Source organism: Erythrolamprus reginae, chromosome 1 (genome assembly GCF_031021105.1).
Source record: "Erythrolamprus reginae isolate rEryReg1 chromosome 1, rEryReg1.hap1, whole genome shotgun sequence".
Lineage (NCBI taxonomy): Eukaryota > Metazoa > Chordata > Lepidosauria > Squamata > Dipsadidae > Erythrolamprus > Erythrolamprus reginae.
Window position 1 is genome coordinate 213,802,214 of NC_091950.1, and position 12,830 is coordinate 213,815,043.

Here is a 12,830-nt window from a genome sequence, read left to right on the forward strand (position 1 = left end):
ATGAGATCGGCTAGAAGCGACTGGAGATGTTTCTCCGCCCAGAGGCCTAACTTCAGGGCCTCCCTCATGAGAGCCTTGGATCTTGTGCCTCCCTGTCTGCAAATATGGCTATTGGTGGCTATATTGACCGTGAGGACCAACACATGCTGATTGGAGATGTGAGATTGGAATTGTTTTAGAGCTAGAGACACGGCTCGTAATTCTAGTCAATTGATGGGCCTGGAAGCCTCCTCCGGTGACCCTGTGCCCTGAGCTAAAAGACCTTGGGCGTGGGCTCCCCAGCCTGAGAGGCTGGCATCTGAGGTGACTACAAACTGGTCGGGGCACCGGAAGAGAGATCCCTTTGCTAGGGCTGGAGACGACCACCACTTGAGGGATCTGCGAACCGCAGAAGAATGGAAATGCGGCGATTTGAGTTGCTGTGTCCCGATCTCTGAAACGGTAACAGAAGCCACTGTGGTTCCCTGGCGCGAAGGCGGGCCCAGGGGACAATACCAATACATGACACCATTTTACCCAAAAGGGAAGATAGGGTGGCAATGGAAGCAGATTGTTGGGGCATAAAGCGAGCAATGAGATCCCAAAAACTACGTTTTCTCTCAGTGGAGAGGAAAACCTGGGCTAACTCAGAATTAATGATAGTTCCCAGATGCAGAATGGAAGTGGAAGGATCCAGGTGGCTCTTTTTGAAATTTATGGAGAAACCATGATTCTGTAGAACCGACATGGTAAGGGAGAGGTCTGCAGCTACTCCAGTTCTGGAATTCCCATGAATTTAAAAGTCATCTAAATAACATAAGATATGAATGGGAGAGGCTCGGGAATGAGCCGTCAAGGATCCCAAGAGTTTAGTGAGGACTCTGGGAGCTGAGGAGAGCCCAAATGGCATAGCCCTATACTGGAAGTGCCTGCCTTGAAAGGCGAAGCGCCAAAAAATTTCCTATGGGCCTTGGCAATGGGAAGATGGAGGAAGGCCTCCGTGAGATCCAGAGACACCATAAAGTCTCCCCGATGAAGGTGCTAGGATGGAAAATAAGGAATGCATTGAATTTCCTATATTTTATGAACCGGTTCAATTTCTTTAGGTCCAAAATGGCTCTCCGGCCTCCAGAGGTCTTAGGGACCATGAAGAGGATGGAATAGAAGCCAGAACCTCTCTGGAGAGAGGGGACCGGTTGAATAGCTGTAATAGCCCACAAATGGGAAATAGCCTCCTCCATTCGGAAACTATCTGAAGGGAGGCTGGGAGAAGAACAAGAAACAAGCGGTTAGGGGGAGAAGAATGAACTCTAATCTTAGGCCCCTGTTCACAGTGTCAATGACCCAGGGGTCCTTACAAGAACGGTGCCAGGCGGAAGAGAACCAGGCTAGGCGACCGCCTATGGGGAGAAAGGAGTACTTACCATCTGGCTCTTTTGGAAGCCCTGGTAGAGGAGGATCCTCTCTGATAACGGGAACCTCTGCCCCTGGTGGTTCTAGATTGGGATCGAAACCGAGGGGAACATTGACCTGGACTCCTTTGAAGGGTGAAGCCTTGATCCTGTTGCCGTCCTGTGCGCCGAAAAGGCTGCGGCTTAGGGGCCTTCTTGGTGGTGGGTCCTAAGACCTTTTTCTTGTCTGTGGTCTCTGTAAGGAGAGGATCCAGGAGGTCTCCGAAGAGCAAGTTGCGTTTCAGCGGACCCCTGGCTAGCTGCCACTTTTGTCTTGCTCCCGCCTGCCAAGGGCGGAGCCACAGAAGTCTTCTGGCCGTTGTTGAGGCTGCTACTGACCTGGCTGCAAATCTTGAAGATTGGAAGGTAGCATCTGCTACGTATTGGGCAGCTGCGAAGACTTTGTTGAAATCCTGTTGGCCCCTTAGATCATCTGGAGGCAGGTGAGATTGGAGCTGACGGAGCCACAAGAGCATAGCTCTAGAGAAGAAGGATGCCGCTGCAGCACTCTTAATGGCCCATGAATCTGCGAAGAGGCTTCTTTTGAGCATCTGCTCAAGGTGTTTGTCCTCCGGCCGGAGGACCTCCTCTGCTTCGCCAGGCATGGCGGCCGTTGAGTGGAGAATTTTCACTGGCTCATCTGGCCTAGGACATGTTAGGAGCTCCTCATAGGAGGGAGAAAGCTTGTAAAGCTTCTTGTCCTTGGAAGTGGGAGAGAGGCGAGCAGTTGGGTGGTCCCACTGTTTGAGCAAGGCATCCTTAAATAATTTGGGCATAGGAATTACCTCATTATCTTCCTGTTCTTCCATGAAGTAAGGAAGATTTTCCTCCGGAGGGTCTGAAGGAGTAGTAGCCTGTTTTTCCTGTTCGGCTAGCCCCGTGGATACTCTTGCTTTAAGCAGGAGAGATTTGAAAAGCTGAGAAGGGAAGATAGCAGCTGGGGCTGGAATCTTGATCTGGGATTCCTCGTCTTCCGACAGCCCTTGAAAGGGGTCGTCATCCTCTGCTGCATCCACGTCCTCATCCTCTTCCTGAGAGGAGTCAGAGACCTCCATGATTGGGGCTCTGTAGGAAGGAGCAGAACTCACGGGACGGGAGGAGCGTGGGAGGGGATGAGACAAAGAAGACACATGGAAAGATGAGAGTTTAGCGTCCATGGTGTTAGTCAAAATAGTCAAGATAGACTGAAACTCCGGAGGCAAGGAAGAAACATCAGCCGGAAAGGAAGGAGGATCCCTGAAGGCCTGAGCAGATTCTGGCTGGGAAGGATCCTCAGTAATATCTGGTTCCTCTGGACCTAAACCCCATAGGTTAGGTTGGGGTGGATTTAGGTTTGGCTCATCCAGGGATAACACAGGAACCCCAGAGGGAGGCAGGTTAGAGGCCTCCGGGAGGGGTGTATTGGTATGCACTTGGGCCTGCACTTTAAAACGTTTGGCTGATTTATCATGTAATTTTTGTAGGGCTAGGTCCCTTCTCTTCTCAGCCCTGGTGGGCCCGGCTAAGGAATGGGCGCCAGAGGAAGAGGAGGAATAGGCCTGGGGAACTTCAGTAGAATTATCAGTAGGCCTAACCTCTTTGGGACTCTTAGTAGTGCCTCTCTTGGGAAAAGAAGCCATAGTCTGAAACAAATTACAGAGGACAAGGCTTGAGCCAATAAAATAGGGGGGAGAAGAATTTTTTGTGAGCTTTCCCAAGAGGATAGGTGACCCTGCTCCTAGGCCCAGGAGCAGCTGCGCCTTAAGGGGCAATCCTGGACGGTACCAGAGAGTTCGTGTCCCTAAGTGCAGCGTGGCAGGCCTCACAAACTTAACTTTAAGAAAAACCAAGGCACAACTGGTTGGAGGCCACTTCCGTGGAGAATAGGTTCGAGGGAACTCGAACGACGACTCCAAGGGTCAGGCGGCGGGCTGGAAGCACTAATGGCCGACCTCTCAGGGCAGAACCGAAAGTGCAATTACTGGGCGCGAGGGCCTTTGGCGCCAAAAACAAACGCTCCGTTAATTTATGATCGGAGACACTAAGCCCGGGAGACAATTCAAGTCCCACACCGCGGGAGGTAATTAGCCCTTAATAGTTTGTTTATTTTAGTTAAAGAAGGCTTGCTCTCGGCGGGACCTCCAGACCGTAATAGTAAAATAACGGCCGCGGCAGCAGCACGGAGGGAAAAACCGCGGGGGCTGAGCCGCTAACTTCTCCCCCAACTCAAAGCCCAGGAGGGCTGAGTGGAATCCCCAGCCGGCAAGCTTAATACAGTAATGGAAAATTCTTACTGGATTTGAAGAGAGATCGAAGGGAAGGTGTTTTGGGAGGAACGAGCATTCACACACATCCGAAGGAATGCGAACTGAGCGAATTCTGGGGAAGGGGCGGATCCAGCAGTCTTTTTTAATACTAGGCTCAGTTCCACCGGATTGGACAGAGCAAACCCATGTGACTGCTGGACCCACTCCTTCAGTACGGAGAACTAGATAATCAGTTCATGTGACTGCAATGCCCTTGTTTATTTGATCAAATGTTAGATTTGGCCTATCTGGTGAACACTTAAATATTTCACCCTGAGAAAATAAGGAACAACAAACCCAAAATGTTTATTCAGATTCTAGCAGCAGTAAAGAAACTAAATATGTTCAAATACTATCTAGTTAATATACACCATTTTTTCAGTCATCAACAGACATCAATGGCACTTTCACTATGCTGTTTTAATCCTATAGGTACCTAAGGAAAAATACTGGTATTAATTTGAAATCTACAAGCAAAATAAGGCACAGAGTTAGAATTCTTGATTGCCTTTGATGTTCATTAATTACAAGTAGTTTGATTTACAAAAAAAATGGGGCAGTTATACAATTACATACCTATTTTGTCACACAAAAATATTTCATATTACCCAATACTGTACCTTATTTACTACCCCATACAGTACTATCTACATCAGGGGCTCCCAATCTGCCACTTGATGCTGGGCTGCATCCCATTCAGAGCTAGGCCATGGAAGTGGAGGGTGAGTGTGCGAATGCATGTGCAAAGTTGCATTTATGGAAGCAGTGCACACACCCTTTCCCCACCTCCACCGGTCCATTGAGCCGGAAAGGTCAGGGACAGCTGAACTACATCATGAGTATCTATCCTTTTGGTTTGCCTGGGCTATAATGAGTGAAGAGGAACTGTCTTGGGCCACATATAAAATATATAATAGAGTTAATATATATAAATCACAGAATGTGAAAAGTTCATGATCTTGTGGGGCCACGTTACTAGCTGTCTGTGGTCGCCTGTGGTCTGTGGGTTGGACATTCCTGATTTACATGAAGGCTACATCTACAATCATTTTGCAACTGAGCTATGCCAAGGGACTTTTTAAAGTCCACTACCCTATTTTTGATAGCTCAACTACAGTATCTTTACATTCAAAAGCAATACCAGTTAAATTAAGATTTGGGAAAAATAAAGACTGACGTTACATCACAAGCAAAAAATAAACACCAGTTGCATCATATATTTAACAAGCCAGAAAGAGGTATTTTTAACCACTTCCTTTTTTTCCCATTCTACAGGACAGACCATCTCAGCTAACCAGCCTTTGTGTGTGTATGCAAGCAACCGAGTTGAAAGTTAAATATGAATATACAGCCTGACAAATCACATACTCCTTTTCATGGCATTTTTGTCATCCCAAGGGACTAGTGGAGGGAAAAAAGAACTCTTGAATAGATGAATTGTGTCCTTTTAAACATAATGTTATCTGCAGAAAATTTGAAAAATTCAGAATTATACTGAAGAGACTTAATCAATCCTTCTAAGTAATCAATTGACAAATTTGACCTATTTAAAGCTTTTTAATCCATACTGTAATAAAGTAGTTACAAACATATTTATTTATTTATTTATTCGTTCGTTCGTTCGTTCGTTCGTTCATTATTTTATTTTATTTTATTTTATTTTATTTTATTATTTTATTTATTTATTTATTCGATTTTTATACCACCCTTCTCCTTAGACTCAGGGCGGCTTACAACATGTTAGCAATAGCATTTTTTAACAGAGCCATCATATTGCCCCCACAATCCGGGTCCTCATTTTACCCACCTCGGAAGGATGGAAGACTGAGTCAACCTTGAGCCGGTGATGAGATTTGAACCGCTGACCTTCAGATCTACATATACTATTTTTATAACATTGTTACCAAATGGTATACTTTCAAGACCTGATGAAGCAGGCCTTCACATTTGCAAAATGTGCAAAGATGAAAAGACAATCTAAGCACCAATTAAAGATAACTTTTAATGTATGTATCAGAGCATCTTCCCATCAACCCAAGATAAAGCACTAATAGGAAAAAAGGCTGAACAATTATTTATTTTACTGTTAAAAGACCTGGAAGTTTTTTTGCTATGCTGTTGGAGCAATATTTTTCTTGATTTTTTAACCATGCAGAAAGGGGATAATGGCAAAGCAATAAAAAAACATCTGTGAGGCATCTGGTCCAATATATCACTAATTCTCATATATTTTACAATGTTTTGAATAGCATGAAGCTCTGTGACACAGATGCTGTACAGAGACATGAACTAGTAAAAACCCTGCAGCACCCAGAAACAATGGAATTATAACTTGTTTCCTTTAAAACTGGAATTTAAATTTGGAGATCTTCACTATCATAAATGTGACAGATGTGGATAGTTTGATTTGGCCATAAGTTTTGACTTCCAGGAAAGAAGTACAGAGAGCAAGACATATTTTATAAGCTCAAAGGACAATACCAGAAAATCCCACAGAGCATCTCTATTCTTGATAGTTTAGAGCTATAAATGTACTGGATATTTCTGGATTTCCAAAATGACTGATTAAAAAACAATATAATTACATTATATAAGGGCAGCAAAATATCAGTCTCTTTAGAAAATGATGGAAATAGTCAACATAGAACAATTCTTAGAGCCCTGTAATAATTTGTTTCACAAATAATAAAGGATCAAAATTAAAGAAAGGGCATGATGGTGACAAGAGATAATAGATACTTAACACCCTTATTCTGTTACAAGTTATTCTTGTTATTCTTATTCAAGTTGCTTCAGTGGTCAAATAAACACCATGCCAACGAACAATGTTTGCTTATGTGTAACTGTTTCTAAAAGAGACACAGATGTACTTAATTACAGACTCAAATTGCCTTTTGGGTTGTAAATATACCCATATTGATGAAAAGGTTTCTAAATAACTATTACGTACATCATTCCATAGTTATTTTCTAGCCTATCATTATGGAACAAATTCAGCAATTCTGCTCAGACAGAATTTTGAACTTTCATAACTTCTTTTCTATGGTTGATACCCAGGAGAGAGGTCAGTGCAAACCTTCGTCATATGGCTAAAATGAAGGGCTGGGTGAAAGCACAGGAGAACTCATCTAGGCTGCCACAAAGTTTTTCATCACAGTAAATAAACAAGAGCAAGCTTTGGGTAGTTTATTTTTGTTACATTTACGTCTATTTATATTCCATGTTTCCTCAACCACAAAATCAAGATGAATTTTCTGTGGCTTTCCCAACCAATTTCCATTTAAGCAATAATTAGATCCCATATCTGCTTCGTATAGTTGGTGAGTTGACAGAGGCTATGTTAACCGTTAAGCCTAATTTCCTGTTTAGATGATTAATTTATTCCCAGCAAACTAAGTTCAATTCCAACATATGGACAAATGTTTATCATATTCGTTTCTCTTTAGTAATAATTCATTGAATGAATGAATGAATGAATGAATGAATGAATGAATGAATGAATGAATGAATGAAGCTTGGAGGACAAGTCAGTAATCTTTTTGACCCCTTCTATCTTATCTGCTGGTTTCCCTTTACGTTTTCCTCCTCTCCATTATCCCTTAATACCATCAAATATAATTATTTTAAAATTTCAATTATTCATCCACATGTCCAATATGTGTGCTTGCTGGTGATTGCCTCTAAGAAACAGTTTGTCTTTATCTGGTCATGGTCTAGTTCTTCTTGGAGTCCTTGATACATTTTCAGTCCATCTCAGCATCTGTATTCCAAAGGCATCTATCTTTTTTCTTTTGCTCCTTCTCAATGCTCAGCTTTCATAGTTGTGTATTACCCCCAGAAAGGCCATTTCTTTAACTATTAGCATGAAATGTTATTACCCTCTATAATCTTACTTGTCGTTGACTTCTCTTCTTTACTTCTTCAGCACTGTCCATGTTTATTGACCTAAGCCCCCAATCTGAATCAGAATTCAGATTGGGGGATCTTCTAATCCAATCCCTGCTCAAGCACAAAACCCTGTACCAGGAAGGTCAAACTCAAGGGACGCGGTCGGATCCAGCCCATCGGGTGCTTAGATCTGGCCCCTGGAGCTGTCCTAGAAGCAGCAAAGGACTGGCCAGCAGTGTCGATGCCAGTGAAAATGGAGCTCGGGAGGGCTGTATGTGGCCCACTTGTGCTCTATTTATGTTGGCCTTGGTTGTAGGAGGCTGTCGCAGCTGAAAAAATAGCTCAGGAGCCCGTTTTCGCTGGCAGACCACTCGGGCCACAACAGATGCCCCAATACGAGTGACGTCAAACTGGTCATGCCCACTACAACCTCCTGAAGTAAAACACAACCTTGACATGGCCCTTGATGAACTTGAGTTTGACATCTCTGCCCTATACCATTTCTGACAGGTAGTGGTCCAATCTTGTTCTTAAAGACGCCTTTAAGCACAACTTCTGAAGCCAAGCTTTCCAACCAATTAATTGTTCTTACTCTTAGGAAGTTTCTCCTTAATTCCTTAATTAATTGTCAAGGTTTTAGGTAGCATCCAAACTAAATCAGAGTCCAAGTCAAAGTACTCCTCAAAGTTCCAATTTATTGCCGGAGCCATCCTGGTACCTACGCTGGTGAGAATCTGAGTTTCTCACCCGGTCGAAAGTTCACATCCCTTGTCCCGCAGCCACAAACTTGTCACGTTACCCACTCAGATTGTGCCAGCATGGCAAGTCCTCCTTCCTCTTTACACCCAGGTGGGTGGGCATAAGATGACCTTGAATCACTCGAAATAATGCTTTGTGGCTGCACCTGTTCTCTCGTGAAAATCATACCTTCCAATTTCCCATAAAAATTAAGCCGTTAATTTCTCACCAACTTCTGCACTGGCTTGACAGTTAGCTTCTCTCCTTGATTAATTTCCATCCATTGTTTCTTACTGCCTTCTGGTGCTTCTTTGTGGAGGCCCTATCTATTTACCCCCTTTAGGTCTTTGCCAGCCAGTGTAGTTACTGTATTTCACTTTCTAAATTTACTTTCCCAAACCTTATTGTCATGAAGATGTTATAAAGTTTCCTGATTTTGAGGTTGTTGGGGGGGGGTGGTTGTCTATTTTAATATTTTTCTCTACATGTATGGTTCTATTCTTTCTAAGCAATTAAGCAAACTCTTAGTGTACAAAATTAGTGCACCTGTTCAGTAATTTGCACAATCTCTTGCTAATGAACCGGGGTGGCGCAGCAGGCACAGTGCAGTACTGCAGGCCACTGAAGCTGACTGTAGATCTGTAGGTCAACGGTTCAAATCTCACCACCGGCTCAAGGCTGACTAGCCTTCCATCCTTCCGAGGTGAGTAAAATGAGGATCCAGATTGTGGGGGCAATATTATTCTGGCTCTGTTAAAAAGTGCTATTGCTAACATGTTGTAAGCCGCCCTGAGTCTAAGGAGAAGGGCGGCATAAAAATTGAATAAATAAATAAATTCTTTCAGTACATACTAATCTTTTCCCATTGCTGTCCCACCCTGTTGTTCCATAGTATTGACATTGAGTTGTTAGCACTTGAGCTGGCTCTTCTGCAACTTTTTAAACAGTTCAGTATGGTACAATATTTCACCTGCATGTGGTACTTGTTAATCTTACAGCTGGTCTAGTGCATGTCATAATTCACTTTCTAATGGATTCAGTTACCAAATACATTCTCTCTTCACAAATATTCCTGTCATTCTCTAATCCTTTTTACAAATGATTATGTATAGTTTCCAATATTCCCTTCATCTCATCTGTCTCTAGCTGGTTTCTCCTGTGATTACTCAAGTACTCCTATTTCTATATTTTTCTTGTGTTTGCTTACATATTCTTAAAATATATCACATTTTCTTTTTCTTCAATATTCCATATTTTTCAATATGCTATTTGAAATGCTAGAATTGGCAATGGAGATTCAGAAGTGGTGGTAACGTCTTTCTTTAAGAATCGACTATCAATAGAAAAAGAGTCAGCATTCAAGAAATATGCCCCAACTAGCACTTGGTAGAGTAGCAGTTAAGGCCCTAGAAAAGTATTCAGATGCCTATACTTTTAAGATTTCGGAGAATAGCTCATAGAAGAAACAAACAAAATGTGCTTGACAAATAAAACACAACTTACAGTTGCTAATCACTCCTCCAAGTGGATCACCTTTAAAATCAAATTCAATGTCCATATATTTTCCCTGGAAAAAGAAAAAAATATTGAAATGGTTTCATTGATTTACATGCCAGCATTTTGAGATCATTTAAATGTAAAGAATATTTAACAATATTTAACCATTCTAAATTGTCTGACTTTTAAATAAATCATATTGTATAAAGAACACTTATTTATCTCATATCCTACAAGAACAAATTAGTTTTTGTTAGGTAATTTCTAAATGTCCATAATATGCCTTGGAAAGTTCTAGGGATTTTTCAAGAACAATTCTGTGGTCCAGGTTTCATATAAACAGTTACACAAATGCATACAAATCTAATAAATAAATAAATACGCAGATCCAATGGGATAAGCAAACTGTACATGGATTTTCTTTTCTTAACCATTAGATTGTAAAGGTTGTTCTTTCAAAATCTGCCTCATATAATAATAATAATAATAATAATAATAATAATAATAATAATAATAATAATAAATTAGATTTGTATGCCGCCCCTCTCCAAGGGACTGAAATAGGGCAGGCTTCATATGTTCATAATGATAGAGATATACAGGGTTAAGAAATATCTGGTGATTCTGATTTGCTTCTCTGTTTGATTTCAGACATCAGCCCTGAAAAGAAAACCCTGTATAAACAATAAGAAAGGATTCTGCAAACATGAGGAGTGGGAACAGATATACTGTAAATACAGTGACTGTAATTTGAAAGGCTGTTCTAAAGTGTGAGAATAGAGTATAAGCATACAGTGAACTGACAGCCAACAAGTACACTCTATCTGGGCTCTTTTTATTCCATTGGTTTTATAGACTTGTTCATAGCTGTTTTTTCCATTAACTCTGATTTTCAGAAGCTGGTTGTGAAGCAGAGGCATAATGATAACATAACCGTGGAATGCTGTGACCATCGGTTGCACTGTTGTAATTTCAAAAGGTTGCTAAACAAGCACTTGTTAAGGAGGACTATATGTATTAAGAGCAACATAATTAAGTATCATCCCCAGTACCTGGTTTTGTAAAAGTGCTCTTTTTTGCCATATGCCCCCACTCTCTCCCTCTCCCCATCACTCACACACATATAAAATTTCTGTCATTTCTGGGTTTTAGAAGACCAGCTAAGCCAACAATAATATAAATATAAATATAAAATATAATTATGCAGTCAGACAGTGCTAAATTTATCCTGCTATTGGTTAAGATGTGAGGTAGCTCTCTGATCTCTGTGCTGGTATGTTTCTGCAGAAGAACGTCCACTACAAGCACAACATTCTTCTATATTGCATTTTTGATTCACAAAGCTCTTTTGTTTCCAATCTACTAGCAATAGGTCTAAAAATAGAGAATTTCCCCTTATTTTATGTAACTGTCATTGCACTCAATCCAGTGTCTAACCAAATATATTAACCTGATTTTAAGGAATAACATATAAAATTTGACACGAGTCCATCATACATATTTAACTTTCAGTATTTAGGCTGTAAAGATATTCCCCAGAATACCATAGCAAGAATCTTAAAAACAGTCACCCACATCTCAGTACAACACAATTGGCTATGACACAGTATTGGGTTAGACCCAATATTACTTTATGAACAGATGGAAACTGGTATTTGCAAATGGATCCCCAGAAGAATCCACTAGGAAAGAACTATACATATGTAATTTCCTTAACAGAAAAACTAAAAAAAAAAAGACTAATCAATATGGAACATTAATTCTACACTGCACTGTAGTCCTAACATTTCATTAGTATTGATTAGTCCTTTGTCCAAATTACGTCCATGTTTTTATTTTGATACTTACAAATCTAGACGAGTTATCATTTCTTACAGTTTTGGCATTTCCAAAGGCTGGTAGGAAGAAAAAAGAAAATTAAGTATATGCATAATTTAGCAGTAAATCTGAGCAAATATTAAAAATATAGTCAAGATTGCACCAAATAAGTATGATAATTCAAAGTGAAGCACTCACATTTTTTAAAAAGTTTAATGGAAGTGGAAATAAAATAAGTAGGAATTTTACAGCTTGTGTAATATCTATGTGCAACATTTTATTATAATGAAATAGAATTTATTTAAGATATGGTGGACTGTTCATTAATATATCAATAGTTAACACTATTCCATTAGAAAGAACTGGATTTGGAATGCTCAGTTTAGAGAGCAAAGAAAATATGTGTGCAATGCACATATTGCATGAATCCCAGCGACCGGTCAGGTTCCACAGAGTCGGCCTTCTCCAGGTTCCGTCAACTAGACAATGTTGTTTGGCAGGGCCTAGGGGGAGAGCCTTCTCTGTGGGGGGCCCGGCCTTCTGGAATCAGCTCCCCCCCCTGGAGATTCTTAAGGCCCCCATCCTCCTCGCCTTCCGTAAGAGTCTGAAGAATCATTTATGCTGCCAGACCTGGGACCATTAGATATTTGCCCCCTGGCCAATGCATATGTTGAGAGAATGTTGAGTGAATGGAATGATTGGGTTTTTTATGCTTTTTGGGGGGGTTTAGATTTTTAATTAATTAATTGGATTCAAGATACTGTATACTGTGTATTGTGAGCCGCCCCAACTCCTCGGAGAGGGGTGGCATAGATATCCAATGAATGAATGAATGAATGAATGAATGAATGAATGAATGAATGAATGAATATAGGTCTAGTCAAGTGGCAGAGATGCAAAGAGAAATAAGACATACAGGTAAAAGGAAAACAATTGACTGTTACTGCATTATCTGGCCTACTAGGCTCATACAGCCATAATGGTTTTGCATATAAATATCTCAGGTTCAAAGTCCAATAATTCCCAGTGGGGATGGAAAAAGATCCTGTTTGAAAATCTGGAAAGCAGCCATCCATCAATGCAAAAATAATGCTGAAATAGATGGGCAAAACATCTGTTTTGATATAAGGTAGCTTTACATGCTCATAAATCTACATGTAGTTTTTTAGACATA

The 12,830-nt window shown here is 40.9% G+C and overlaps 1 protein-coding gene across 4 annotated transcripts in view; it reads right to left on the minus strand.

Moving 5' to 3' along the window:
- Nucleotides 1–12,830, minus strand: part of MYO1B (myosin IB) — a 157,718-nt gene that overhangs the window by 63,861 nt on the left and 81,027 nt on the right. For all 4 annotated transcript variants that reach the window (XM_070732147.1, XM_070732146.1, XM_070732144.1 and 1 more), the window contains exons 6-7: nucleotides 11,687–11,733; nucleotides 9,845–9,908 (exon numbers count right to left, since the gene is read on the minus strand). In XM_070732147.1, coding sequence (XP_070588248.1) covers nucleotides 9,845–9,908; nucleotides 11,687–11,733 — 111 coding nt within the window. The remainder of the gene's footprint in view (nucleotides 1–9,844; nucleotides 9,909–11,686; nucleotides 11,734–12,830) is intronic.